This window comes from Mytilus californianus, unplaced genomic scaffold (genome assembly GCF_021869535.1).
Source record: "Mytilus californianus isolate M0D057914Y unplaced genomic scaffold, xbMytCali1.0.p SCAF_14, whole genome shotgun sequence".
Classification (NCBI taxonomy): domain Eukaryota; kingdom Metazoa; phylum Mollusca; class Bivalvia; order Mytilida; family Mytilidae; genus Mytilus; species Mytilus californianus.
This window is the reverse complement of record NW_026262626.1, coordinates 24,704,171-24,729,604: the sequence shown is the minus strand read 5'-3', so window position 1 is coordinate 24,729,604 and position 25,434 is coordinate 24,704,171. Positions and strand designations below refer to the sequence as shown.

Below are 25,434 nucleotides of genomic sequence, written 5' to 3'. Positions count from 1 at the left end.
TGGACATCACACAAGTTCCCGTAAAATTTTGACGTCATAATAGAAATGTCTGACGCCACAATGGAAAAGTGATTGTTGTATGACGTCAAAAGTTCGAGCGGGACAGATTCTCGGGTCAAGCGGGAATAGCGATAAGGTGTATTCTAAATATTAAACAACTGAACAACTTATAATGTTACGTCTGAAACTATTATAATCTCAGGTCACGGTGACCACTATTCTAAATCATTCCGTAATCCGCAACTCGTATTGCAATCCTCTTTTTATGTCATTCCGATGTGACGTTATTTTTCATCTATTTTTAGACAGACGGAGAGAAAAGAATTTGTAGAAATTCTTGGGCAGAACTTATGCTTAGGAAGAATGATCACTCTCAGCTGGAATTGATTAGATCACAAGACAACAGTTTAAGGTAAAAAACATCGAGACATTTGCAAATTGACCAGTTTTCGACACACGGAGGTGTGTATCAATACCGCATTCTCATTGGACAACCTGTGCTGTGGCAAGACAGTCTCATCCCTAATCAAATCTTTCAGCGGAAAGAATAAAAATGTCAAGGATGCGTTAATGGGGACAGGACTTCATGGTTATTGTGGGGTAAATCACAAGGTTAGTGTCAAGTTATAACATATGTTATGCTAGTCCAAATCCAGGCGTCTAAGCCTTTCAAGATGTCATAATACACCTTATCGCTATTTGTCCGCCATTACTGGACATCACACAAGTTCCCGTAAAATTTTGACGTCATAATAGAAAATATCTGACGCCACAATGGAAAAGTGATTGTTGTATGACATCAAAAGTTCGAGCGGGACATATTCTCGGGTCAAGCGGGAATAGCGATAAGGTGTATTATTTGGACTAATGTTATGCCTACATGTATGAGGCTATGTTGATTGTTTGCATTGAATCAGTGTACATGTACCATGCATCTGATAAAGCTAACATCCTTAACAGTCAGTTTCAAAAAGCATTCTCCGAAGAAACATCAAGTGAACCCATTCCAGATAAAGGGAAATCTAACTATCCGAAAATGAAAAACACCACCATTTCAAAGAAGGGTGTAATAAAATTACTGCCAATACTGGACAAGATCAATCCTAATAAAGCAACTGGTTCAGATAAAATTAGCGGAACAGTACTTAAAGAACTTAGTAGTGACATTTCAACGGCAATCACTTACATCTTTCAAAAATTGCTCAACACAGGAAAAATCCCAGAAGATTGGAAACGTGCAAATGTCTGTCCTGTATTTAAAAAAGGGAATAAACACAATGCAATAAATTATAGACCCATACATTGTGTATCACTCACATGCATACTATGTTAAATCATGGAACACATTATAGCCAGTAGCATGAGTAGTATGACATGTATGATGGACCACCTAGAAAACAACAAAATTTTGTATGACCTTCAACGTGGATTCTGAGCCTCAAGACCAGTTGAAACCAAACTAGTATCATTCATCCAAGAACTAGCAAAAAATAACATCAATAACATTCAAACTGACATATATATATATAATTATGCTGGACATGGCCAAAGCTTTTGACAAAGTGCCTCTCAAAAGACTCCTCTACAAATTGAAATATTATGGCATTGAATACACCTTAAAATGGATAGAAGATTTCCTCACATCCGGCGCACAAACAGTCATTATTGATGGTGTTCAATCAAACAAAATATATGTAGCATCTGGTGTTCTCCAACAGTCAGGGGACTTACTGGAATAAGTGATTTAAAAATCACTTATTTAAGAAACAAATTTGAAGTTGCATCTGGGACCCACATACCAAATCACAAACACATCAACTTGAGATGGTCCAGGGCAGAGCAGCTAGGTACACATGCAACAGATACCATAACACCAGCTCAGTCACTGAAATGCTGCAAACACTAACATGACTAAATGAGACAACTCTTGAGAAAAGGAAAATAAGAACATGCATCATCATCTTCTACAAAATCATCTTGATTCAACAGATCTACTAACACAATCCGATGCAAGAACATGACAACATTCACAAATTTATTCTTTTAGACTTAAACAAACCACTAAAGATTCATACAAATGCTTATATTCATACCCAAGAACAATATTACAACATGTACAATGGAACCTTCTTCCAGTAGCTGCAGTTCAATGTCCGATACTATTGACAGTTTCAGAGAACAGATTCCAATATCTATTCTCAATAAACATCTAAACATTTAGGTAAATTCTACAATGTATATAGCATGTATAGTTTTAACCAAAATGTTTAGTACAAAACCATGAAAACAGAAAAAAAAAGAAATTCTGTTGAAATTTTTTTATTTTAATTTTGTATATTATTTACCATGTTTACTGTAAATAGAATTTAGATCCCACGCATGTGCGGCATAGTAAAATCAGTTTCCAGCATGTTATCATCAGTATGTTGATGGAGTACTTAATTATTATTAAGAAGAAGAAGAAGATGATTCTTTTTAAAGAGATCTGTAAAAAACCATTGTAAACACTTCAAACAAAATATTTTTTACTTTAATTTGAGTTTCGAAAAAGTGGATCATAATCTATCAAAGTTTCAAAGTGTTCGCTTTCTAAATTTTTCATCCCTCAGCTCGTTATTGATGACCTTTGTTTTGGGGCCTGTTGACCCAAACAGAAAGTTGTCTAAATGACTGTTTTTTATACGACCGCAAAAAAATTTTTGTCGTCGTATATATTGGTATGACGTTGGCGTCGTCGTCGTTGTCGTCGTCGTCCGTGGACACATTAGTTTTCGCACTCTAACTTTAGTTTAAGTGAATGGATCTCAATGAAATTTTACCATAAGGTTCAATACCACAAAAGGAAGGTGGGGATTGATTTTGGGGGTTATGGTACCCACAGTTAAGGAATTAGGGGCCAAAAAGGGGCCAAAAATAAGCATTTTTGTAACTTCCAGACATAACTTGTGTGTTAGTGTATGGATCTCTCAGACATTGTATCACAAGGTTCCATATCACAAAAGGAATGCTGGGATTGATTTTGGGGGTAATTGCCTCAAAATTTTAGGAATTAGGGGCCAAAAAAAGGGGCAAAAAACAAGCATTTTTCTAGTTTCATGACAATAACTTGTGTGTAAGTGTATGGATCTTTATGAAATTGTACCACAAGGTTCTATATCACAAAAGGAAAGCTGGAATTGAGTTTGGGGGTAATTGCCTAAAAAGTTAAGGAATAAGGGCCAAAAAGGGGCCAAAAATAAGCATTTTTCTAGTTTCCAGACAATAACTTGTGTTCAAATCTATGGATCTCTCTGAAATTGTACTGCAAGGTACCATACCACAAAGGGAATGCTGGGATTGATTTTGGGGGTAATTCCCTCAAAATGTTAGTAATTAGGGGCCATAAAAGGGCAAAAAAACAAGCATTTTTCTAGTTTCAGGACAATAACTTGTGTGTAAGTGTATGGATCTTTATGAAATTGTACTGCAAGGTTCCATATCACAAAGGGAAAGCGGGGTTTGAGTTTGGGGGTAATTGCCCTAAAAGTTTAGGAATTTGGGGCCAAAAAGGGGCCAAAAAACAAGCATTTTTCTAGTTTCCAGACAATAACTTGTGTTCAAGTGTATGGATTTCTCTGAAATTGTACTGCAAGGTACCATACCACAAAGGGAAAGCTGGGATTGAGTTTTGGGGGTGATGAATCATAAGGGGGTTCAAAAAATTGGGGATTTTTTTTTCTTTAAAATTTTCCATTTTAAATTGGTTATTTCTGATTTATATATAAAAGCAAATAATAATGATATGGTTTGAATAGGTAAATTAAACATTTTTAAGTTCTTAAACCACTTTCATTCTGTGTGAGAAACCTATGCTGTGTCAAATATTTAATTACAATCCAAATTCAGTGCTGTATCAAGCTTGAATGTTGTGTCCATACTTGCCCCAACTGTTCAGGGTTCAAACTCTGCGGTCGTATCAAGCTGCGCCCCAGCGGAGCATTTTATTCCATATTGGACTAAATAGCGATAAGGTGTATTGAGTCTTCAATGAATACTAATAAAAATATTTTTGTTTAGAACATAAATTGATAATATGAAAATGTTTTGTCGTTAGAAATATACATGATACATGTATATATATAAGTAAAAAAACATTGATAATATCTATGCACACGTACCAAAAAATTGTGTTAATGCATGCGGAAGAATACCTCAAGAACATTTTGCGCCAATCTCCCATGCAGAATTGTTGCTCCTTGCCTTCTCTATGAGAAAGGATGGATAACTCTGCATGGAAGATTCTTTTTGCAGGAAAATATGAATGCCTACTCATATCCAATGTTTTAGAAAAATCGAATTATTACAGAAGAGTGTCCACCAAATGTCCATGCACTTGCACTGCACTATCATTAGAACAGTAGAATAGAATGATATACCAATGGATCAAAATTATATATACATATGTTACAGTCAAGGGTCTAAGAGGGTCAAAAGAGGGTCAAAAACAAAAACATGCATTTTTATACGCCGTCAAAATTTTGACAGGACGTATAATGGTATACAAATGTCGTCTGTCCGTCTGTCTGTCCAGCGTAAACATGTTGCACCGTAACTTGAGAACGACTTATCCAAATTTCATGAAACTTAACATAGTTGTTTCTTATAATGGTCAAACGATCTGTATTCTTTTTGGTGAAAATAAGATTAAAACTTTTTGAGATATGGGACTTAGTAACTAAAACAGGTGTGTGTTTTTATACGACCGCAAACAAATTTTGAGGTCACATATTGGTATGACGTTTGCCTCGTCGTCCGAAGACACATTGGTTTTTGCACTCTAACTCTAGTTTAAGTGAATGAATCTCTATGCAATTTTACCATAAGGTTCAATACCACAAAATGAAGGTTGGGATTGATTTTCGGGGTTATGGTACCAACAGTTAAGGAATTAGGGGCCAAAAATAAGCATTTTTGTAACTCCCAGACATAACTTGTGTGTTAGTGTATGGATTTCTCTGACATTGTACCACAAGGTTCCATATCACAAAGGGAATGCTGGGATTGATTTTGGGGGTAATTGCCTCAAAATTTTAGGAATTACGGGCCAAAAAAGGGGCAAAAAAAAAAGCATTTTTCTAGTTTCATGACAATAACTTGTGTGTAAGTGTATTGATCTTTCTGAAATTGTACTACAAAGTTTCATATCACAAAGGGAAAGCTGGAATTGAGTTTGAGGGTAATGCCCAAAACCTTTAGGAATAAGGGGCCAAAAAGGGGAAAAAAAACAAACATGTTTCTAGTTACCAGACAATAACTTGTGTTCAAGTGTATGGATCTCTCTGAAATTGTACTGCAAGGTACCATACCACAAAGGGAAGGCTGGGATTGATTTTGGGGGTAATTGCCTCAAAATTTTAGGAATTAGGGGCCTAAAAGAGGCAAAAAACAAGCATTTTTCTAGTTTCAGGACAATAACTTGTCTGTAAGTGTATGGATCTTTATGAAATTGTACTACAAGGTTCTATATCACAAAGGGAAAGCTGGGTTTGAGTTTGGGGGTAATTGCCTTAAATGTTTAGGAATTTGGGGCCAAAAAACAAGCATTTTTCTACTTTCAAGACAATAACTTGTGTTCAAGTGTATGGATCTCTCTGAAATTGTACTGCAAGGTACCATACCACAAAGGGAAGGCTGGGACTGAGTTTGGGGGTGATGAATCATAAGGGGGTTCAAAAAATTTGGGGGGGATTTTTTTTTTCCTTTTTTTTCTTTAAAATTTTCCATTTTGAATTGGTTATTTCTGATTTATATATAAAAAAGCAAATAATAATGGTATGGTTTGAATAGTTAAATTAAAAACTTTTAAGTTCTTAGACCACATTCATTCTGTGTCAGAAACCTATGCTGTGTCAAACATTTAGTCACAATCCAAATTCAGTGCTGTATCAAGCTTGAATGTTGTGTCCATACTTGCCCCAACTGTTCAGGGTTAGACCTCTGTGGTCGTATCAAGCTGCACCCAGCGGAGCATTTTATTTTCACATATCGCACCGTATCTTAAAAATGATTTATGATTATTGCTTAAAACTTTACACACTTCTTAGTTATATTAATCTTAAGATCTGTATACTTTTTGGTGATGATTCAAAATTTTATTTTTGAGTTATTGAGTATTTTGTAAATAAAGGGGAGGGGTTTTTCACATGTTGCTCCGTATTTCAAAAACTATTTATGATTATTGCTTTAAATTTGACACACTTCTTAGTTATATTAATCTTAAAATCTCTATACTTTTTGGTTTAGATTCAAAATTTTATTTTAGAGATATTAATTTTTTTTTAAAAAAGGTGGGTTTTCACATGTCGCGCCGTATCTCAAAACGTTTTATGATTATTGCTTTAAATTTTACACATTTCTTAGTTATATTAATCTAAAGATCTGTATACTTTTTGGTTTAGATTCAAAATTTTATTTTAGAGATATTGATATTTTTTTTAAGAAGGGGGGTTTTCACATGTCGCGCCGTATCTCAAAAACAATTTATGATTATTGCTTAAAATTTTACACAATTCTTAGTTATATTAATCTAAAGATCTGTATACTTTTTGGTTTTGATTCAAAATTTGATTTTAGAGATATTGAGTTTTTTGTAAAAAAAAAAGGGGGTTTTCGCATGTCGTGCCGTATGTCAGAAACTATTTATGATTATTGCATAAAAATTCACGCACAAGACGACCGTGCCTATCATGCCCTCATTGCGCAGCTGTTTATTCTAGTTCAGACAATAACTTGTGTTTAAGTGTATGGATTTCTCAAAGATTGTATGTACTACAAGGCTCCATACCACAAAGGGATGGCTGGGATTGAGTTTGGGGGTAATTACTTCAAGGGGGGGGGGGGGGTCAAAAAGTCAGGGGATATTTTTCCCCAATTTTTCAGGGGGTTCATAATCATATTTTTTTTCTTACAAATTTTTGAAATATCAATTTTTTTGACAATTTTCAAGAAGAAATTTTCAATTGCACAGTATTGCACAATAGATTTTTAAGATCTTTGACCACATTTTTTATGTGTAGGAAACCTGTATTATATGTCAAAAATTTGATCACAATCCAAATTCAAACAGTATCATAAGTATCAAGCTTAAATATTGATTTTGCTGATTTATATTTATATTTTACAGATTGGTTCTTGGCCTAAGCTGGCTTCTGGAAAAGGGAGAAGAATTGGATAGTTGTGTAATCATTAATATGGATATAAATGATAAATATGGTAAAGACAGTATTGAACATGTTGAAAGGAGAATAATTGACTCAGAACAAAAAACAGAAACATGTATGCATAATACTGGCTTTGAAGGAAAGAAGCACAGTTCAATGAGTTCAGATGTGAGTATTCATGTTGATGTACCTCTAGCCATAAACAAATTATCAAAGACCATTGGCGAATCTTACACAGAGGACTGTAGTAAAATAGAAAAATTAGAAATGCATAAACCTGATAGCCAAAGACAAGTTAGTACCAGTGATGTTTTGAAAGTATTATCTGAACAACCATCAGATCATAGTGACCTAGATTTTGACTACCAGTATCCTAGACACAACCCATCTTTACATCATCAATCATTTGAAACCATCCCAGACGATAGCCAGGAACCTGTTATTGAAAAGGAATACAGGACACTTGCCTGTGAATCAAGTCAGGAACATGACGAAGCTATGGCTAATTCTAAAACCGAATTAAAGGTTACATCAGGAGGTGAAAGTAATTATCAGATAGATTTGCCAAAAAAAGAACTGAAGACCTTTGTTGTTGAAAATAGTAACAAGGAACATTTTCCTAAAACAGAGGTAGACCCCTTAGGAGTTGTTAAAAGTAAAAAGAAGACATCAACTGTTGAAAATGATAACAAGGAGCATTTGCCTACATCAGAACTGCAGATGGCCTCTGATGATTTAAGAAGCAGGATTGCTAGTAGTATTAGAGAGGAAGAAAAGGATGGAACAGATACATGTACCCCTGAAGCAGAATTTCAATTCAGTTCAACATCCACATCATTTGGTTTCTTGTGGATAATACCACTTCTTCTTATTTTCATATTGCACCACAACAATCTGCAAATGACCAACATAAAATATCCAGTCCCTCCTATCCTTTATTTGAGCTCAAAAATCACAAAGACAGGAAGACCAGTCGTGAACGAATATTCTAGCAATGGAAATAATAAAACAGAATATTGCAGCAATGAAAAGTATGAGTATTTTATGAAAGTCAGCTGTAAACAGAATTTTTGGACTGATAACTCAAGCATGAAGTACAAGGTTAAGGTTAAGACTATGGTAAATGAATTTTTTGAAAGATACTTAGATTCCAAATGTCAATTTCAGTATATGAGCTCAGAGAAGTTACATTTAAAGAAATGTCATCCAAAGCACAATTTTTTGTTTGAAAAAATGAAGCACTTGAGTAATACATGTAATATAACTGCTTATGCAGTTATTTGGATGCCAACAGACGATTTCATTCCTCCTAATGAAGAAAATGAGTTGATTCCATCTACACAAGAACATGCTGTAATAAACACAGGAGGCATGGATTCAATTATAAATGCCATAATTCCAGGTACTGTACAAAGTGTTATAGACAGTTGTAATGTGACTACCACGGCAATACAATGTACTGAAGGACCTAGGATTATCCCAGATGTAATAACTCAAAGTGCTGGAGAAAGTTCTGATATGGATACCAGGGCAGTACACATTACTGATGGATATTGGGACACCCCTAGTGGAACAATTCAAAGAGCTCGAGGAAGTTGTAATGTGACTACCACACCAATACAATGTACTGAAGGACCTTTGGATATCCCAGATGTAATAACTCAAAGTACTGGAGAAAGTTCTGATGCGGATCCCAGGGCAGTACACATTACTGATGGATATTGTGACATCCATGCTGGAACAATTCATAGTGCTGGAGGAAGTTGTAATGTGACTATTACGGCAATACAATGTACTGATAGACCTAGGGAAATCCCGGCTGGAATGATACAAATGGGAGCTGCTTGTACATGGCGAAGTTTAGAAGGAGAGATGAGCATGTCTTCTAGAGAACACAGTTCTGAAAGGAACTCAACCACTCAAAGAATAGAACAAAGTACAAATATACCTACATTTATCCGCATTCCCCATTCAACTTTAGTCATAAGATATCAGGATGTTTGCCTGCGCCTTGAAGCTGCTCAAGCTAATAGAAGAAATCTACCTGTTATGCCTGTGGAAAGATCTGTAAACAGCACCTTCACTACTACCCCACAAAGCCACAATACTAGGAATTCTAGACAGGAAACTTCCAGTACTTGTAATCCTGTGACTGCCAGTAGATCAACTGTTTCTACAGTTACCATGGTTCCCGATACAGGTGTTAATATTGAGTCAAATCCAGTCAGAATGAATGAGCAGCCAGTGGGAGCGGATGATTTGGCAAATATTATACAACGAATATGTCAACGATCATGTCAACATCGGGGTAAGAACATATTTTAGTATTGATTTTTGATCTACACTGAGCAGCCTAAATTCTGCATTTGCGCTATTTAAACAAGGAAATTTACTTTAAATACAATTGCATGCATATAGATGCATAGTATACCTTTATGAAACAGCAGTCTCAAGAAAAAAAACCAACTTGTTTGATAGATAGGTCAAGCTCTTCATTGCAAATTGCTCCAATGTAGATAAAAATGTGAATGAAAATAAATTCTATTAAATATATGAATAAACAGTAATATAAAATCTGCTAATGCATCATGGGGGATTCAATATTTCTACACACGAGACATTTAAATTTTCAGCACGACAAATTAAACTTGTACATAACATAGTCTTTTAAAAATAGGTTATTCACATCACTTGAAAAGTCATAACAGAAAGTACCCTCATTAAGAAATATTCAACTTTAAACATTTTGTTGAAGTAAGAGTAACATATATCAAAAGATAACATTTCATTTTTGGTTGACAACATTCTTTCATATATATTTCTATTGTAGGACTAGGTTCAATACTACGAAGTGCACCTATTGCTGGGCAACATAGACCAGATATGTGTTCCCCAGATACAGTTGCCACCATTTTGACATTGGCTGTAGGTCATAGTCCAGAAATCCTTGATGATTTTAGAACAAGGGACTTCACTGGACTACAGGTTTGTTGATTTAGGTCAAGTCAATTAATGTTAAAATATACTTATTGTGAATTTATATGAAGAAGAAGAAGATATTTTATTTCCATTAAATGGGCTCACTAAGAGCATATACAATGTAAGACATTATTTAAACAAAAAAAACAAAAAAATTATCAAGTATACATCTGGGGTTCCAATTAGCGGTGGTCCATGGTCAGTGACCATCCATTTTTAGGTACGAGCTTCCCGTTGGTAGTTAGCTAAACCCAACGGACTTTCATATTTTGCGGGTTAAAAAATTTACAAAAGCATTCTGAACAAAGAATATAAAATAAAATCTAGCGAAAAAAAGATGTCTGATGACATTGATTGCCAGCCAACATGGCTAAAAATAGAAAATAGTGGCAAATGCAATTTTTGTCTATCATCTCATGCATCTTGAAAACTGCTATAAGAGGAATTATTGATATGGACAGAAATTATCATTATATTGATATATACCTGGTACTGTTCATTTACATTTAACTGGCAGACAAATTGTTATAGGATTTATTGCCCTTCAATGATGAATTTTACTATTTTTTTTCTTTTTTGCCTATCATCTTCAAAAACATAAAAAACAGAGAGAAAATTTCTAAGGAAATATGATCAGGAAGACAAGATCTATAAACAAGCCATCATTATGTAAACGGTAGGATAAATCCTTGTTGGAGTTATTGCCCTGTAATAATATATGATGTTTACCTTTTTTGATGATTTTAATTTTTTGCATTTTTATGCCCCATCTACGGTAGTAGAGGGGCATTATGTTTTCTGGTCTGTGGGTCCGTTTGTTTCGTTCGTCCGTCTGTTCGTCCGTTCGTCCGTCTGTTTGTCCGTCTGTTCCTCCGTCTGTCCTGCTTCAGGTTAAAGTTTTTGGTCAAGGTAGTTTTTGATGAAGTTGAAGTCCAATCAACTTGAAACTTAGTATACATGTTCCCTATGATATGATCTTTCTAATTTTAATGCCAAATTAGAGTTTTTACCCCATTTTCACGGTCCACTCAACATAGAAAATGGTAGTGCGAGTGGGGCATCCATGTACTATGGACACATTCTTGTTATCTTTTATCTTGAAAACATTAAAAAATACTCTTTTTGTAGCAAGACGATATCTTCAAATCAGTCTATATAATTTTCATGGTGTCAAGATAAAAAAAAATGCACAAATCAATGACAAAAAATTTAAATAAGATGAAGATATTGTATAAAAAGTTATCATGGGTAAACCTTAAAGTGGAATGAGTGGGTATGTTTCTTAATGCCAGCCAACAGTTTCATCATGATGTCCTTGGCCTTTTAGTTTAAAGGAAGCATGTTCATGATGATGGGTATAAGGACAACTATACAATGGCTAGTGATGACACTGTAATCTTTATTATTATTTTCCAAGTTTGGACACCATATATTTATCTACACCTTTCAGGGCATTAAACACAGTTCACTAAATTTCATATTACATTACCATGCATAATTTATTAATAATTAATATATATGTGAAACGATTGTATTTTTTTAGGTTTTGGAAATTGTAAGAAATTTTCTGGTACACAATCATGTTGGTGTAACAACTGATATCCATCGCATTGTAAGGGAAAGATATGGAGAAAGTGGAGACATTTATCGTGAGGCCGATGTGGTTTCAGCTGTAATGGGAGATACAAAGATTGAGGAAGTGACAACATGTACCAACACAAAATGCCATGCAATCAACACCAGAATTATTGATTCTTCTTTGTCAATGTTGTAAGTCAGCATCAACTAATTTATTTGTTCTATGGATATTTTTGTCTTTCCTAAAACGAAAGGAGACATTTTGTTTTCCTCATAATTTTTTTCTTGTAATGTTCTTCTGATCATGCTGATTGGGTCATAAAAACAACCACTGGACGTTAAGCAACCAAACAATCAATCAATCAATCATAAAAACAATGAAAAAATAAAAATTAGATTCTTTCTTTGGGGAGATTATGTAGCTGAAATCTTTGAGGAAAAAAGCAAAATGAAGGTTACCATTTTTATTTTTAGCTTAACAGACTCAAAGGGCCAATTTAACTATTCTAATAACCTGGGCTCTATTGTCTGTTGTCTGTCATCATCTTCCGTTAACTTTTACAAAAATCTCATGAATGAAAATTCTGGGCAAAATAAAACCAAACTTTGCCACAATCATCATTGGGGTATTCAATTGTCACTGCTGACACACATGGCTGCCATGGCTTAAGATAGAAATTAGGGGTAAAAACAATGTCTTTTTTTTTTATTTTCTATAGACAACTAAAATCTGACACAAGCAAAAATGTTTAGAATGATAAGATTTTCCTACTTTCTATAGACATAAAAACTGTCACATAACTTTTTGTGAGAATTATTGCCCTTAATCAATGAATTTTACCAATTCTTTTCATTTTTGACCATTACATGCATTATCTAAAAAATAATGATAGACTTTGAAATGTTTGATTAGCAAAAATGATCAGCAAGACAAGATCTACAAATAAGTCAACATGACATGAGGCAACAGTTTTTATACGACCGTCGTATATTGGTATGACGTTGGCGTCATCTTCGACGTCCGAAGACACATTGGTTTTCACACTCTAACTTTAGTTTAAATGAATGGATCTATATGAAATTTTACCATAAGGTTAAATACCACAAAAGGAAGGTTGCAATTGATTCTGGGGGTTATGGTACCAACAGTTAAGGAATTAGGGGCCAAAAATAAGCATTTTCTAGTTTCCAAACAATAACTTGTGAAATGGTGTATGGATCTCTCTGAAATTATACCACAAGTTTCCATACCACAAAGGGATGGTTAGGATTTGCTTTGGGGGGTTATGGCTCAAACCGTTAAGAATTAGGGGCAAAAAAGGGGGGGGGGGGGGAAACAAGGTTGTTATGGTTAATGGACAAATACTTTAGTACAAAACATAATTTAAAGCAGTGTAAGGGAGATAAATCAAATACATCATTTGAATTACCTCCCTTACACTGCTTTTAAATTATGTATAAAGTAATGGTTAATGAACAATTAAGACAATTTAAAACAGTGTAAGGGAGGTAATCCAAAATACGTTTTGATTACTTCCCTTACACTGCTTTTAAATTATGTTTAAAGAAATGCATATTTATAAAGGAAGACCAGTAAAAATATCTGCAAATGTTGCATCTTTTTTTTTTACAAAAAAATCCGTATGAAAGATTTGACACCATATTTTAAATTCTATTATAAAATAGATTAAGTTAGCACTATGGTAAATTTAAATGGGTAATTATGGTTGCAAATTCCATTGGAAATTTGAATTGAGATTATGACCATAACTTGAGGGAAAGAATTTTTTGGGGGAAAAAAGGGGGGGGGGGGGAAAGAAATTGTGGGGGGTCAATTTTTTTCTCATTTCAGATTTCAGAAATAAAAAAAAATTATTCTCAAATATTTTTTTTTTTCAAATTTCAAATATTGAAAAATTTCAAGAAGCAATCTTTAATTGCACAGTATGGCGCATTAGATTTGTAAAATCTTTGACCACATTTATTTATTTGTTATGCCGAATCTGACCGTGTATTTAGATTTTTAATTTTGGGTCCAGTTTTCAAATTGGTCTACATTAAGGTCCAAAGGGTCCAAAATTAAACTTAGTTTAATTTTAACAGAAATTGAATATATGGGGTTATTTGATATGCTGAATCTAAACATGTATTTAGATTTTTGATTTTGGGCCCAGTTTTCAAGTTGGTCCAAATTGGGGTCCAGAATTAAACTTTGTTTGATTTCAACAAAAATTGAATATATGGGGTTCTTTGATATGCTGAATCTAACCATGTATTTAGATTTTTTATTTGTGGGCCCTGCTATCAAATTGGTTCATATTGAGGTCAAAAGGGTCCAAAATTAAACTTTGTTTGATTTCATCAAAAATTGAATTATTGAGGTTCTTTGATATGCCAAATCTAACCGTGTGTTTAGTTTTTAATATTGGGTCCCGTTTTTTAAATTGGTCTACATTAAGGTCCAAAGGGTCCAAAATGAAACTTAGTTTGATTTTAACAAAAATTGAATTCTTGGGGTTCTTTGATATGCTGAATCTAAATGTGTTTAGATTTTTGATTATGGGCCCAGTTTTCAAGTTGGTCCAAGTTGGGGTCCAAAATTAAACTTTGTTTGATTTCAACAAAAATTGAATATATGGGGTTCTTTGATATGCTGAATCTAACCATGTATTTTGATTTTTGGGCCCCGTTATCAAATTGGTCAAAAGGGTCCAAAATTAAACTTTGTTTGATTTCATCAAAAATTGAATTCTTTGGATTCTTTGATATGCTGAATCTAACCATGTAAATTGGACCATAATAGGTAAATTAAAATTTTTTAAGTCCTTAGACCACATTCATTCTGTGTCAGAAACCTATGCTGTGTCAAATATTTAATCACAATCCAAATTCAGAGCTGTATCAAGCTTGAATGTTGTGTCCATACTTGCCCCAACTGTTCAAGGTTCGACTTCTGCTGTCGTATCAAGCTGTGCCCATCGGAGCATTTTATTACCAAAATATCATTATTCATGGCCAACTAATAGAAAGCTGGTATTTCTTTTACAGGCTAGCTCAAAGAATTTCATAAAAAAATTGTGTAAATTTCTTAATGCGGCATCAAAGTTAAGATCACAAATTATCATTGCATAACAGTTATAGAAAAATAGAAACAAGACTTCGAATACATAAAATAACATTTGAAACATGTGATCGTAATATTTTTTTCTTTATCTGAACAGAAACTGATTCCAGTTAGATATAGTAAGATAGATAAAGCAAATCTTCTCTCTCAGTTCAGGAAAAAGTATGGATTTAATATGTATTCCTATATATCCATTACCCATGTTAAATATTCCTGACTTATACCTCATTTTCTCTATTCATTACCTTGTGTTTTGCCTCTTGTATAGTTCTGCATGTATCTATAACATGTATAATCCTGATTTAATGGGTAATTTTGTTTATTAATAAGAAGTTCAATTTAAACCTACAGGTAAGTCCCTTGTTTGCAAGCTGACAGTTTTATCATCCCCTTTTTCCCCCATTACCCCCTTTCCCTCTTTCACCGAACTTGATGTTTTTATTTGTGAAATTTATCAATCACATGTCCAAATTAAACCTTTCAAACCATATTCAATTGTATTAGTTACAACTGTCAATAATCTAATTTTGGATGTAAAGCGTCTTCGGATTGGCTAACGGTGTTTGTCTTTCATCTCATAGATATAACTTTGTCATGTGACTGTAACGTCATCAACCTTTTTTTCATGATTTACTACAGCTTCAAATGGAATTTAGAATTAAATTATAAGGAATGACTGTAATATTTTTTCTGTCTATTCGAAATAAAAATAAAAAATGTGGTGCACACTTTAAAATAACTCAGGTTATTCAGTGTGCACCACATTTTTGATGATATTTCTTCATAGACAGAAAAAATATTACAGTCATTCCTTAATTTACAAAAAACATTTATCTGAAATTTATATAATGTTTTCATGTATAATCAATGTGTTCTGCCTTGTACACAGAATTTGTAAAGCTAACTAAAGCCTATGCAATTGAAATATTATAATGCCTTTCACCAGGAAAGCAAAATGTAAAACATTTCCAGGTAAACTGTAGAAATATGATAAGAAAAATTGTATACCTCCCACCCCACCCCCTAAACATAAAGTAAATGAAAAAATAAAAATGATAATTAAAAATATCATTATTAATTATAATTTTTGTTTCAGTCAACCAATTCTCTGTTACCCCGGTACATATTTGTTATATTTGGAGGACATGTTTTTCAACAAGCAATTTGGGCATTACCATGGGAACCAACTGTTCTCCTCTTGCTGATGTGTTCCTTTATTCCTTTATTTTTATGGGGCAGACTTCATACAGTAGCTTCTTAGATAGAATGAAAAGAAGCTAGCATTATTCTTTAACTTCATGTTCAGCTATATATAGATATATTGACTTACATTTAAAAACTGACAATGAGAGTCTGTTAAGAACAAAATTTTCTGACAAAACATGATTTTAGCTTCCCATTTGTGAACTTTCCGTATCTATGTTGTATATGAAGTATGTATCTCAAATTGATACTATACTCCAAAGCATTTCTTTTAAATTATCATTTTCTTGATCATGTTGATAGAGGGTTTACAAGAAAGCTATTAAACCAAGGGTTCCAAAGTCATCCCTTTACCTTAAACACTTTATAGACACTGTCACAAGTTGGTTTACTTTTATGAGATATCTGTTTCACAGATTACAACTGATTATTCCAATTGTCATATTCATAATTCCATCCTCTTTTTCTCGAATTTAACATCAAAATAGACTTATTGACAAATTTGTACTTTCATGAGCACCATGATGTGTGTCAATTATTGAGTAGGAGCTGATTGCCCTTTCAGAGCACCCAAGATCTTTGCCAGTGTTTAAACTTCAGTTTTGTGTTTTGTAGACTGTTGCTTGTTTTTTGTTCTTTTTGTCATTTTTGTTGAGCCTGCAACTTTTGTCGCAGAAAGCTCGACATAGGGATAGTGATCCGGCGGCGGCGTAAGCTAACTTCTTAAAAGCTTTATATTTTAGAAGCTAGAAGACCTGGATGCTTCATACTTTGTATATAGATGCCTTATGTTACGAAGTTTCCGTCTGTCATATGTCCATTGTCCTTGACCTCATTTTCATGGTTCAGTGACTACTTGAAAAAAAAGTCAACATTTCTTGTAATGTTAATTTCTTTCTTATTATGAGTAATAGGATAACTATATTTAGTATGTGCATACCTTGCAAGGTCCTCATGCCCGTCAAACAATTTTCATTTGACCTCGACCTCATTTCATGGATCAGTGAACAAGGTTAAGTTTTCGTGGTCAAGTCCATATATCAGATACTATAAGCAGTTGGTCTACTATATTTGGTATATGGAATGATTGTAAGGTGTACATGTCCAACTGGTAGCTGTCATCTGACCTTGACCTCATTTTCATGGTTCAGTGGTCAAAGTTAAGTTTTTGAGTTTTGGTCTTTTTTTCTAATACAGGTTTTATTTGACCTTGACCTCATTTGCACGGTTCATTTCTCAGTGTTAAGTTTTTGTGTTTTGGTCTGTTTTTCTTCAACTATAAGCAATAGATCAACTATATTTGATGTATGGATGGATTGTAAGGTGTATATGTCTGTCTGGCAGGTATCATCTGACCTTGACCTCATTTTCATGGGTCATTGGTCAATGTTAAGTTTTCATGGTTAAGTTTGTTTTATAGATAATATAAGCAATAGGTCAACTATATTTAATGCCTAAATTGATTGTAAGGTGTACATGTCTGTCTGGCATGGTTCATCTGACCTTGACCTCATTTTCATGGTTCATTGGTCAATGTTAAATTTTCTTGTTTAAGACTGTTTCTTAGAAACAATAAGCAATAGGTCAACTATGTTTGGTTTATTGAATGATTGTAAGGTGTACATGTATTTCTCGTTTGGTTTATCTGACCTTGACCTCATTTTCTTGGATCATGTTAAGTTTATGTGTTACTTGTAGTAAAGCTTTGTATTTAGGACTATCAACATGAAATCAATGGTTAGTAATGAAGGCGAGACATTTCAGCGTGTGCACTCTTGTTTTGTGTTTTGCCATGGTGTTGTCAGTTTATCTTCAACTTACGAGTTTTATTATCTGATTATTCTTGTGGTATCATCTGCCTCTCCTTTTTATTGGTTTAACAGAATTATTTATCTTGTTTCAGCAACAGACATGACAGAAGAGTTTTGACATCAAAAAGTTTAGCAGAATATCTGAATCAACATTTGATGAGAAGAGAAGAAACTTGCAGTCAATGTTCAGGGTAGGACAACGTTTAACAAAGAAGTGTGTTAGTTAGGGCATAGGAATACTTAAAGTAAAAATTCAATATAATAAGTCATGAATCACATGAATGACCATTTGCTGGAAACCTTTGGATATTTGATACATTTATGATCATCTCTGGAGTTGTAGTTTGGATGGTCTTAATCACCTTCAAAACGTAGCTGTTATTGGCAAGAATAAATTCTTAAAATTCCATTTTTTTCAAATAAAAAAATAATTTATGCAAGCCATAGATTTGTTACAAGTGAAACATTTCAGGTCTTATGAAAATAATACCCAATATATTACTTATATGAATTATTTTAATTCTAATAGGACAAATTTGGTAATTTAAAAGAAAAGTTGGGCTGTGTGTGTGGCTTTTTTTTTTTTATTTAACCCCCTTTAAGCATGTTAAGATAAAAGTTATAAGCTAGAATCAAAAAATTTTCTTGATGTATGTTTAATATAGGATATATTCAAACTCTTGACTATTATTTAAATGACTTTTTATGCCCCTCCAAGAGGGAGAAGGCATAAAGTTGTCTGTATGTCCCAAAATAAGTTTCTGTTCTCCAACTTTACTTTACTACAACCAAATGTACTGAAACTTATACACAATGCTTACCACCACCAAACACAGATCATGGTTGAATATGAGTGGCTTTGCTTTTGTCCTTCTCAAGTAATGCATGTCCCTTCATAAATGGAAAAGTTGGCAAATTTACAGTTTCCATTTTCTAACTTGACTTTATTATACAATTATAGCCTTTGTATGAGGTCGATATAAGGATATATTGACCTGAAAGAAGTATATTGACTGATGATGAAGTCAGAGGTCGATATACTTCTTTGTGTCGATATATCCTGTATTGACCTCATACAAAGGCTATAATTGTAATATTATTAATTTCCGACCATAATTTTTTCTCTCTTTTACTGATCATTTAATTTTATTACAATTTTGAAGATATCATATTGTCACTTTGAAAATAACAACATTTTAGTTGATATTTCTATTATTTTTTATGTTTTTTCATGTACATCTTATATATTTGAAGATTTTTTTCTTCAAAATATCGATCATAAATGAACACTTTTTAAAAACTTTTAACAATATCATGAAATTCATTAGGTGACGTCACAAAGTATATCGGTTTTTAGATATTCTAAAAATAACCATGCAATATCACGTTTTCTATCTACCTTGAATTCGAAAATACAGTTTGACATGTGACTATCCCTGAAGGAATCAATTAGTTAGAATATACGAAATAATAATATAACAAAATATTATGAAACTTATGTACAATGCTCATAACCACCAAAAACATATCAAGTTTGAATTTGGTGGCTCTACTTTCACTGTCCTTGTGTTATGCCCCTAAATTAATGAAAAATTGCCATATTTTCTGTTTTGCACACTCAACATTCACAAACAAATGTTATAAGGCTTCAAAGAAAAAAAACAAAATGTCAATAGGTTTGAATAAGTACTTTGATTCTTACAAATTTACAAGATGGGGCATATGTGTCCCATGTTTTCAAGCTACAAGTTGTGTTAAATTGCAGAATTTTACATAGTTTATTCATTATTTTTGTAAATAAGAAAAAATCTGACAGTTTGAGATAAAATTTTAAAATAAAATATAAGAAGATAGATTTTATATATGCTTTATATAATGTCACCGATCTTGTTTTCTTGCTTCAAGTAAAAATGAAAATTTCTTTAACATTCCTTCATAGAATTTTTACTATTAGAGTCATCTCCCCTGAAATGGCTAAGCTAAAACATTGATAAGAACAAAAAACTAATATTTGATATTTGTTAAAACAGTGTACATGTAGATAATGCAATAAATAATTTATTTTCCTTTATTTAAATAAACAGTCTACACGTTAATTGCCAATATGTCTCAAAATTTGAAGATTTAAGCAAAGAACTAGGCCTAATGTGTACTTTACAGTCCAAGATGACGGTATACAGTTAATCTACCTTAAAGATTATGTAAACAAGGGAAAATGACTTACAAAAACAATGTGCGCCAAATACACATGTAACATCCTTGCACATATTTAATACATAATTATATCTGTCAGAATTCTCTATTTAGAAGGGATTTGTATGAATATTACAAAACAGTTTTTTTGCTTTTTTGTCTTTTTTATTCAAGTGTCACTGGTGAATCTTTTATTCATGAACTGTCATCACGCTACAAAATTTTAATCCTAGTATCTATGAAAGTTTATCTTAACATACATTAAGAAGAAATGTTGATTTAAAACAAAAATGGATTTTTTTGTCTTTTTTTCTCTCGCAAACTAACAAATGAACCATAGTGAAATGGATACTAAATATAAATATATAAATCTTTTCTTTTTTTTTTCTAGACCAAAAATATGATAGTGATAGTCTGAGTTTTCAATACATATATATGTATATGTATATATATTTATTTACATCAAGAAAAAAATTGATTTTTAAGAATAAAAATGTTTGCAAATACATAGAGTCAAACTGACAATATATATAGAATAGAGAATAGAAATTGGGAATGTGTCATAGAGACAACAACCCTACCAAAGGGCAGAAAACAGCTCAAGGCAATCAATGAGTCTTCAATTTAGCGAGAAAATCTCGCACCTGGAGGCAGTCTTATCTGACCCCTAAACAATAATGTCTACTAGTTCAGCAAAATTGACATCACACACAACTCCAAAACATATAATTCAAAAAAACACACAAGACTAAAGAAGGCTAGAGGTTCCTCACTTAGGACAGGTGCAAAAATTGTGATGAGGTTATATATAAGCTTCTGAATTTATGTGTCTCACTTTTGTTTCTTTAAATTAGTCAATGATGGGGTTATTGATCATGTGAGTCTGCATACAGTGTTTGATTGGCTAGAAGTAGACTTTTATTCTAGTATAATTCTTATATAATTTGCATATTAGGGAATACGTTGATATGATTGGTCGAGAGGACTTCCGGTAGTTGTTCTTGACATTGTTTATTTTTCGATAGACGACGTTGACCTAACTTCTTTTCGTAACCAATGTAAACAAGATGGCGGTGATAATAACACAATCCGGATCGACATTAACAAAATTTATTTTCACTTCGCGTTAATCGTTAAATTAAATAATAAACACAAAACGTTGGTTTGAATGATAATAAGAGTTTTTGTAGTTTATTTTTTATCAGATAGCAAATTTCATGGAGTACATATTTTTGCGTTAACCAACAAATATATTCATCATATTCATGCTCCAGGCCTATTCAATGACACAAATATACAATTTACGTGTGATAGAGGTTAAGAGTGTGGAAAAATATATTCCTTATCTCCAATTTTAAAGAATTATAAGGATTAAATGCCTTTTTAAAGGAATTTATTGGTGTATAAACTGGACCAAGTCACTTACAAACATATCATAAAAGTCCTTCGGACTTTCATTTGTTTGTGAGTGAATTGGTAGAGTTTATACACCAATAAATTCCTTTAAAAGGCGTTTAATCCTATAATATAACTTGGACATGAAATACACATATTTATTAGGTATTTGATAAAGTTATTTGATATATATAAATTTAGTAGCTTAAAAAATTACATATAAAGCATGATATATACATGTATGTATATTTTTAATATATAGCATTATATGTCAATGATATAATTGTAAATTATGAAAGTCTAAAGCTAGTTAAAATAAAGAGTAATTTTAGATATTTTAAATTCTAGTTTTGATGTTTTGTACAAAGACAGTTTAGAATTTACAGTCACTTGAAAAATTGATTAATAGCTGATGTGAATATTTATTTTCCCTCACTGAATTGCATAGTTGTTACCCCTACACTGAAAGTTTTTAGGGGTATGTAAGAATCACCCTATCTGATTGTCCATGAACCTTAAATGCAACTCCTAGCTATCAGCTTAACAGATATTGATGAAACTTTACACTACCATAGGGTGTGCATAACAACTTTAATTCTAGTTCAACAAGTTAAAGGGGAGATAATGGATTTAATCATTCTTGTGCTTAAAGTACCCATTTCAATAAAAGATATAGGTATCTGATTTATGAGGTAAAAATTGGCCTTTTGGGTAATAAAGTTGATCACCTACACATATGTAGTAAAGCTTTTGATTTGATATGAAGCTGTAATCCAGAATTTAATACAATAGAGTGATACAAATAAGTGGTTTGCTCCACTAATAAAACATTTTTGTAAAAATGGAAAGGGTAACATTTCTTACTAAATATCTTATATGCAATGGGAAATATCTGCTATTGCTATAAATTTGCTATCATGCATTTCTCTTTGTTATGCTCATTCAATTATCTACATGAATAATCATATGTTTGACTTGGTAAAGGTATTGTGCCATACATTTTAATATATTTTACTGCCTCTTACACATGTTACATGTTACATATTGTAAAAGTTGTTCAGTTTATTTCCAAGAGTTGACGATGACTGCAGTTGTTCAAATGCATTATAATTATCTACAGCTAAAGAAGGAAAGAATTTTTACGATTTTGAAAAAAAATACAAATTTTTAATGTCTGTTTTTTTTATGCAAACAAAACTTATATTATTTTATTAAATTATATATATATATACATCTAAATATGAGACAACCTTAAGTTAGTCATTCTCCATCGGATAACATGTGGAAATACAGGACTAACACCATGATTTATGAATATATCTCGTCTCAAATTTAGCCCAACAATGTTAGATCTGCAAATTCTTCTTTTGGTGGTATTCAACCTCTACATCCGAAACATCATGGCAACACTGCATGCACTGTGTCCAGCCCCCTAGACCACTCGACCAACTAGGCTTAGCCGCTATACATGTATAAGTGTTCAGAAAACTAATTTACCAAACATGTTTACCGTTACTAAATATTTTTTTCATTTTGAGTAAATATACTGTTTTGATTATCTTCTAATTCATTTACAGAGCTCCAGCTGGTACTAGACAAAGCAGAAGAATGATTAATTCAAGGCTTATTTATATAAATGCCTTCCATGCTAAAATAACAAAGGCCAATATAAAAGATATGCTTAGTCCATTCAGAGTCGGTGATTCTGTCTACCAGGTTCATGCTTTGAGCTTCTGGCATGACAATCATTTTACAGCAAGGATAAATATCCGTGGCCAATGGTGGACCTATGATAATAAGATAGGATTTAATGAACAGGAAGATGATGATGGCAACCCAGGACTTCTGTCGGGAATATATATAAAGAAGATCGGGTAGATTGAGATTTTTCAAAAAAATTTTATGGTTTATAATAATAATTATGAATTATTTGCGAAGTTAAAACAAAATATTTATCAACCAGGTCTTGGTATCTTCCGATGAACTTTTTTAGAAGTTCTTAAGCTTTCATGTGATACAAAAATTTGATACAAAAATTACCCAAATATTTTACATATTAAAAAAGTATGTAGGACCCATTTTGTTTTTAAAATATGTACTACTTTATTGTATATTCTTTCTGATCAAATTAGTGGTTCTATACCTTGTAGGGCCAGTAGGAGCTTTACTCATCAATTTGAATAGCTCTAAAAAATTTCATGTAGTTAAATGAGTTTATATTGAGTTGATTTTTCAAAGTTTATTTTAAAAAAATCTTATCAGGATTAAGAAAAGTTGTTGTTACTTTTGTTTTTAAATTATAATTATAGAATATTATTTATTGATCTTCTTTTTTATGTGCTAATGAAGTTGTTACTTTAAATTAAGTAAGAGTTCTCTGATCTTTGTCTTTCAGAAAATTCATGATATTATATAAAAATTAGTGTAAAAAAAATATTTATTTTTTTAGAATACCTTTGAATGTTACCTGGTTAGAAATCAGTCAAACTATTTTTTTCCCCTTGTCACTCGTTTCAATTTTATGATTTAAACCAGTTTCTGTTGTGCTAATTGATTGAAAAAGGGAGAGAACATAATAAGGGTCCAGTTAAGAAGTTGAACTTTAAGTTGATATAGTAAAATAAAAAACTGGGAGTGACATTTGAAACTGCTTAATAAGTCATCTGTCAATTAATTTTGGGCAATGGAAACTCATTTAATCATTCTGTTAGAACAAGTGCCAGAATATGCTGATTTGTAATCAGATAAGGAATTTCAAAGGTATTTTTAAGCTTGTTGCATGTTGTATAGATTTTTTTAAAGGGTATGTCAGAGATTATTTGTTGATCTAATCATGCTGACTAGTCTTACAAATTAATGTTTTTTGTGGTGTATGATACTGATATTTGAAAAAACACCTATAGTATATTTTTCCATATATTACAGGATAAAATTAAATGAGAGTAAGTACATATATGTTTTGTAACAGTTGTTGCTTTTAAGGATGTTGGCGCTAGATGTTTGATGCATGCATTGTTCTTTCATAAATGTTTGGTTTTTTATGGAAATAATCAAAATAAAGAAATAATGTCTTTATTTTTGTAGGGAATTTTTCAGGTAATATAAAAGCAAAAATATATAAGAAAATTCTGGAAAGAACAATTTTGCTAAAAAGGATTTAATGTGTTAACACATAATTCCTGCACCTTTGTTTTTTAAAATCACAAGAAAAAGTGCATTGCCTAAGGGCCATATTTCTAATACAGACCAGACATATCTCTTTGTCAACAGTTTATTACAGTTTAGTGTTATGTTGTGAATGCTGTTGTATCTTGTATAGATCTATGAGTTTATTTACGCCATTATCCAAGATTAGGGGGTTGGATGCTTGCAAACAAGTTTAACCCTGCCACACACTGCATGTGCCTGTAATTTTGTGGTTGTTGTTATTTGTTTTATTTGGTTTATTGTTTTGTACATAAATCTGACTGTTAGTATTTTTGTTTGAATTGTTTTGCTTGCTATGCTTTGATTGAAGCTTGCTATGCTTATAGTTTTGCTCATTTTGAAGGTCTTACGGTGACCTTTTGTTTGCTAACTTCTACATCATTTGGTCTTTGGAGGCAAATTGTATCACTGCCAACCATACCACATTTTATTATTTTTAGATTAAAGAAATCACTGTTAAAGATAAATCTGATTTTCTGCTAGAAAAATATATAAATTAATATTGCAAGTGTAGGAAACCCTCCTTCATTGAAAATGAACACTAGCACAGTTGGTTGAATTTTGCCTTTAGGGACGTGTCAATTCAAATAAATAAGGAGACCAAAAGGTTATTTTGTAAGATACTGCTGATTCATTTATTTTTGTGGTTACCAATTTTCGTGGATTGACGAAAACTTGTGTTTTCATGGATATTTTATTTTGTGGCTTTGGCAAAATTTGCTTACATACCTTTAGAAAATTTTTG

The 25,434-nt window shown here is 32.4% G+C and overlaps 1 protein-coding gene across 1 annotated transcript; it reads left to right on the top strand.

Annotated features, from left to right (window-relative positions):
• Positions 1-289: 289 nt before the first annotated feature.
• LOC127724578 (uncharacterized) lies at positions 290-23,366 on the top strand. Its single transcript, XM_052231578.1, has 6 exons — positions 290-612; positions 7,163-9,507; positions 10,030-10,184; positions 11,722-11,948; positions 17,987-18,085; positions 23,060-23,366. Exons 2-6 carry the CDS (start codon positions 7,230-7,232, stop codon positions 23,358-23,360), a joined length of 3,060 nt encoding a protein of 1,019 aa, XP_052087538.1. The 5' UTR covers positions 290-612; positions 7,163-7,229; the 3' UTR covers positions 23,361-23,366.
• Positions 23,367-25,434: the final 2,068 nt, after the last annotated feature.